This window comes from Corvus brachyrhynchos, unplaced genomic scaffold (assembly GCF_000691975.1).
Source record: "Corvus brachyrhynchos isolate BGI_N302 unplaced genomic scaffold, ASM69197v1 scaffold115, whole genome shotgun sequence".
Classification (NCBI taxonomy): domain Eukaryota; kingdom Metazoa; phylum Chordata; class Aves; order Passeriformes; family Corvidae; genus Corvus; species Corvus brachyrhynchos.
The window spans coordinates 10,161,696-10,167,205 of record NW_008239553.1 but is presented as its reverse complement, the minus strand read 5'-3'; the positions used below and the strand labels follow the sequence as shown (position 1 = coordinate 10,167,205).

Genomic DNA, 5,510 nt, shown 5'->3' with positions numbered 1-5,510 from the left:
ACCCTCCCAGCCAGGAGTGCAGCACATTCTTAATAAGGACAAAGAGTTGCTTCTCTTCTTATCTAAGACATGGTCCTTGTGAAAACAAGAGCAACGACAGAAACTGTAGATTGAGCTGAAATTAGGTAAACATAGTAGGTGAAAGCCTGATCTCATCTTCATATATCTTTGAATCAGGACTGTGCTCAAAAAAGGAAGGTTTAAGAGATGGCACCAATGCTAATATTTGGGGACCAATTCATGCTGCCAGGCAGCTGAGCATGAAGCACTTACAAGGCACAGACCTCAACTGTTCTGTAGGTATTTGCCCAGGTGATGTAGGTTGGTATAAGCGTAAGGGTTAAAAAAGAAAATTTTATTTTTTTCAGCAACACCAAATCACTTCAGAACACTGGATTTCTGATACAGTCCACAGATACTTAAGTTTCTGTTTCAGGTTACTTTTGAAACCACATTCTTTCTTTGATCAAAATATTTCCAAGTCTGGTTTAGAAGCAAACATTCTGAAATGGATTAAGGAACCCTCAACACCCTGATTTTATGGCAGTGCTATACCAGGGATGTAACTCCTTATAGTGCAAGCACAAACAAGGCATTAAACTTACTTTTCCAAAGAAGCCTTTGAAGAACTTCCTTTCCTGGAGGAACAGGGGGGACAAGTCGAGCGCTATTACTGTAGGTAGCTAAAATGTCCCAGGGTTTTCAAACCAACAAGCACACACAAGAATAGGGTTTGGAGGGAAAGGAAGGGGGTTTTAGAGTTATCCATGAGAAGGTGCGACAGGCAAATGTGAAAATAATCCCATGAAAATGCAGATCAAAGGGCACACACACAATTCTAATGAGCTACTGCCCTGAAATTGGTGGAAAGAAGAAAACCTCAGCCCCAATTTCATGCAAAGTGGTTACTTTATTTTTACTCTCCCTTGTTTAGTCCCTTTTGGTTAGGTTACAAACCAAACTTGGCAGCAGACATGGTGGTTAAACAAGTAAAATACTGTACAGGTTCTTGTGAAATGCAAAGTTTTAACTCCAGAATTGCAGTCAAGTTTGCTCTGTACTGATCACTCTTCCCCAAAGCAAATGTTCTGTATGTTGGAGAAGCATGTATGGCTGATATAAAGCAGGGGTAAGTACTGCTGCATTTTATGCCATTTGTTTGTTGCCCTGGTTTACATCCTACTTTTATGCTTCACATCTTACGCAGTCTTCTCTGAAGAGCAAGGAATTTCACCTTAATCTTGTGGTGAAACTAAAATACAAATGAGACCTCTTTCTCTAAAGCCTTCCAAGGCTTTATGCAATATTTATACAAATACTAGTTATTCATCCTACAACTCTGAACTGATTGGTAGAACAGCCTTTAAAATCAGCTCAGGCAGGCAGAGACAGGCAAGTGCAAAGATACCAAAAGCTGAACTACAGCTTCCTAAATTTCTTCAGGAAAGCGATTATACTGATTGCCCAATCCACATTAAGAAAATGCCAGCACACAATTTTAAGCATATTTGCATGCAGTTTAGTTTACTAGCTTTATTTTGTTACCAGACTATGGAAAGTAAACTACATGAGAGAACACTTCATCAGGCCTGGTGCTCTGTGAGCACAGCCACATGCTGCTCCGCGTTTGAGGGAAGCCAGTGTGAAGCATAGACCTGTTCCTGCTATCTTTCCAAATTGCTTCACTTGTAAGAAAGCTCTGCTATAGCAGTAATGAGGAGGAGGTGGAGAATTGCAGAACAGACAGGGAGTGTCTCTGTGACGGCCCCTGACCCCATATTTACACTGTGCAATCCCAACGTGTTCATCACTGATACTATTATATTAAAAGTATTGCCACAAATATCCTGAGGCAGTGTCAGGAGAACTGATTGATAAACAAGGTTACATTTAAATCAAAGCTATGGTTCTGACACAAGCCAACAAAATCCAGGAAACACCAAGTTAAGGAGGGAGTGTCAGTCTCAACTTCGCGTTTCCTGGCCCTGCTGGTGTGTCCCTCTCTGCCCAATGTCCTTCCACAGAACATTTTACCAAGTATCTGTAACATATTTATGTCAACTCAGACACTGTATAAAGAACATCTCCAAGCTCAGTCAGCTGAAAAGCTTAAGAATTTTTGGAGGCAGGAACAGTTATGTATTTGGACAGGATATGCTGAACACTAGGAGGGGAACTAATGAATTAATCACAATGTAGTGTACATAATGAGAAGGGGTTGGATGCTGCTGCCAAGTTGAGCAATGACTATTGCATTACACTAAAAAACAGCTTTTTAAAGACAGCAAAAGCTAAAGAGATTCACCAGAAGCTACCTCATTTTTAGGTAATGGTTAATTTTGCTCTCAGAAAAATGGTTGTTAAACAAGATTATTTTTTTAAATAAACTAGACAAGGTTAATGGAAAAGGCATCATGCAAAATGGGTTTTAAACAACACTAAGTTAATGTAGTTTAGAGATAACTAATGCACTTTTTAAAATATTAAATTATGTCTCTTTACCTGCTAAAACAAGAACATATATTAAAACAAATGCATAATTTAAAACAAAAAGTGGCAAGTTAGAAACCAATACTATAAGCTAAAGCTGATTTAAAATCAAAATATGACATGAGAGAGTACACTTTTTTTCATATGATGTTCCCACACCTGAGTAAAATGCACTTAAGGCCCTTAAAATTACTTTCCAGTTGGCACTAAATATTTGCAATTTGGTGAAATGGCTCTGAAGAAACCATTTAGAGCTTCATGTCCATCTACAAGAATCTTATCAGATATTAAATGTATACAAAGATAGCAATATACCTCTACTAAGGCAATAATGTAAGTTCCATTGGTAATATTCTTTTAAGGAAACATGCGAGTTCTGTTGATAATATAAACCCATGTTAATAATAGACTAATAGCTGAATACATGGGTTTATGATCTATTAATGAGACTGTGATGCCATTTCATCAGACGGAAAATTACAGTATTGTTGGTGTGCAGTTTCAGAGCTCGAAAACTGTAACAGAGTACAGTGTGGGTGAGGGATTCTTGAGCTAGAAGTGGCTTCTTGTACTCAGCCGTCAATTAAGCAACATCTGAATAAAATGCTCACCATCAATTGTTTGCAAGTTCTGCAAGATGCAGTGCTCAAAAAGCAATTACACCACATTAAAGGAGCAGGTAATAAAAAAATCCCTGAAAGGTTATTTCCCACAATAAAGAGACAGAGATATTTTTTGCATCTTTTCTTTCAAAAAGCAAAGCAGTAATTAAGCTATTCCTAAAGTCAAGATTAACACGGTTCTGTATTCTTCTTCGCAAATTCCATAAAATGTTTTAAAATCCAGTAATCAGTCCTATAAAAGAAAAGTCTTCAGGTCCCAAAATGAATTGCCAACTGCTCTACAACAAGAATTAAGAGGCAAAAATGTATCTATTAAAATAAGAAAAGACAGAGAGAACTTAATTTTTGGAAGCTACAGGATACAAATATTTCAACAATTCTAATTTTTAATGACTGGATTTATAAAACCTACACCTTACTTGCAGAGAATAAAGTTTAAAATAGACCACATACACTTCAGTGTCATTTAACCACTTTAAAAGTGAAGTCCAATTTCCCTTAAGCTAGTCTTCCAGTTTGAGCACTGCAGCTCAAGCTTGTAATTCTTTCAAAACCAAGAGAAAGCCCATCAAAATAACTACATAATGTGAAAGCAAGAGACTACCTGAAGAACAAACTGTTTTCTTACCACATTCCTCACATGCTGAAATATCACCCAGTGTTTGGCTTCTGCTAAATTAAGAGAGTGTCTCATACAGAAAAGAGCCTCCAGGAATGGTGATGTCCTAAAGAAATGCCCCTGGTTTAAAACCCATGTGCTGGGGGTGAGGGGCAGGGCTTGAATTGCAGTGAGCAGCTCCAAATTAACCTTGGATCTGATAGAGTCTAACAACTAAAGCACACAAAGTAGTTTCAGTAATCTGAATCTTCCTCTTGGGGCCCAAAGAGAATTTCACCTCTACTTCTCAACTTCCAACACTGACAAAGGAGACAAATAGCAATTGTAAGAGATGCACACCTGTATCTGGTGTACATACACACATCAAACAGCAGAAGAAATCAAAATTATCTAAAGAAAAATGTTAATTTAAGAGAATGGGTAAATTCATGCCATCCACAATTTGGAATAATGGCATAAAATGGAATAGGGAAACTTTACTATTTACTTTCAGAAAATGCTGACCAACTGTAAAAATTAGATATCCAAGTCTGACGCTTGAATCAATCATTCAGGTGATCAAGAATCACAATCCTGGAAATCCAGATTCCAGAAGAAACTGGGTGCTATGCTTTTACTATGTCTCATTAATTATAGGCTTAGCTACACTTAGCTGGCTTGTGGACTTGTAAGATTTTTATAAACTAGAGAACAGCTACTTCATAGCATAGCTCCACAGGGGAGAGAATGAGAGAAGTTGCATGAAGTAGATATTGCAGTGCCATTTGGTGTGCTAACAGAAAGTATTCTGAGAGAATAAAAATCAGAAAGAGACAAAAATGGATGCAATTGATTATGCGGTCAGTACTTGCACTTTTAGGTACGCAAACTAAATCCACAGGACAAAGAAACTAATTTTTATTTTGTGTGGCCCTTTTTAATAAAAATCAATCACTAATCACTGTGGACTGAATGGGAACAGATGGGATGTGGCTTTAACAGGTTACTATACATTAGCTAAGAAAAGAATGAAAAGACTTGATTTTAATCAGAGCACTAAACCAATTCAAACACTTTACAGCACAACAGAAGGCAGAAAAGATAACCTATAATCCTCTGCTGTGTGGTAGGAAGAAGGGATAAACAGGTTTAGATGGAAGCCATTTGAGCTCTCAGACTTGGTGAGGAAAGACAAGGGATGTCCAGTGGCACATATTTTAAGTCAGTAGAAGTGCAGAAGAAGGGTTTGACAGACTTGTAGTAATCTCGTTGAGCTGCAAGGATACAAAGGTTTCTTCCACTAAATGCATACTGAAGAATGTAGATAGATAAAACATACAAGAGAAGTGATGACAAGGCTTGCAGTTCTCCATCTCTATTCAAAATTCAAGTTTTTCATGTCCTTTCTCCTGTTCTTTTCAATGACGTTAAAGCCTCAGTTCCTTGACAGACTGATCACTGCCTTTCTGGAGTTTGCTATTCCGCAGGATTTTGTGGTAGTATTACTGCAGGAAAGAGATGACGACCTCTTCAAATGAGCCACAGAAATACAAAGAGCTTTGAACGAGTGCCATTTACAGGAGCAAACGTTCACAGAAGCCAAACTAAGAGCAGCCCACTTCATGACATACCAGAATTAGACAGCCTTCAGGCCACTTTGAGCAGATGCAAGCCAGATTATTTCATGCATGACTACAATGTTGCAGTGCATTAGAAAAAAAAGCATCCTAAAACAAGTAATATTTTTTATAATAATGGTGAATTAAGTCACTATTAAAGTGGCAAGCAACATAGGGAAA

General features: G+C 37.7%; 1 protein-coding gene across 12 annotated transcripts in view; it reads right to left on the bottom strand.

The window, feature by feature from the left end:
• The window catches only part of NUMB (NUMB, endocytic adaptor protein), a 58,066-nt gene that overhangs the window by 16,833 nt on the left and 35,723 nt on the right, over positions 1-5,510 (bottom strand). For 5 of the 12 annotated variants that reach the window (XM_017741875.1, XM_017741874.1, XM_017741884.1 and 2 more), the window contains exon 4: positions 606-683. The exons of 4 other annotated variants lie outside the window; for them this stretch is intronic. In XM_017741875.1, coding sequence (XP_017597364.1) covers positions 606-683 — 78 coding nt within the window. The remainder of the gene's footprint in view (positions 1-605; positions 684-5,510) is intronic. 3 more of the 12 variants (XM_017741877.1, XM_008639486.2, XM_008639489.2) reach the window with 1 other exon arrangement.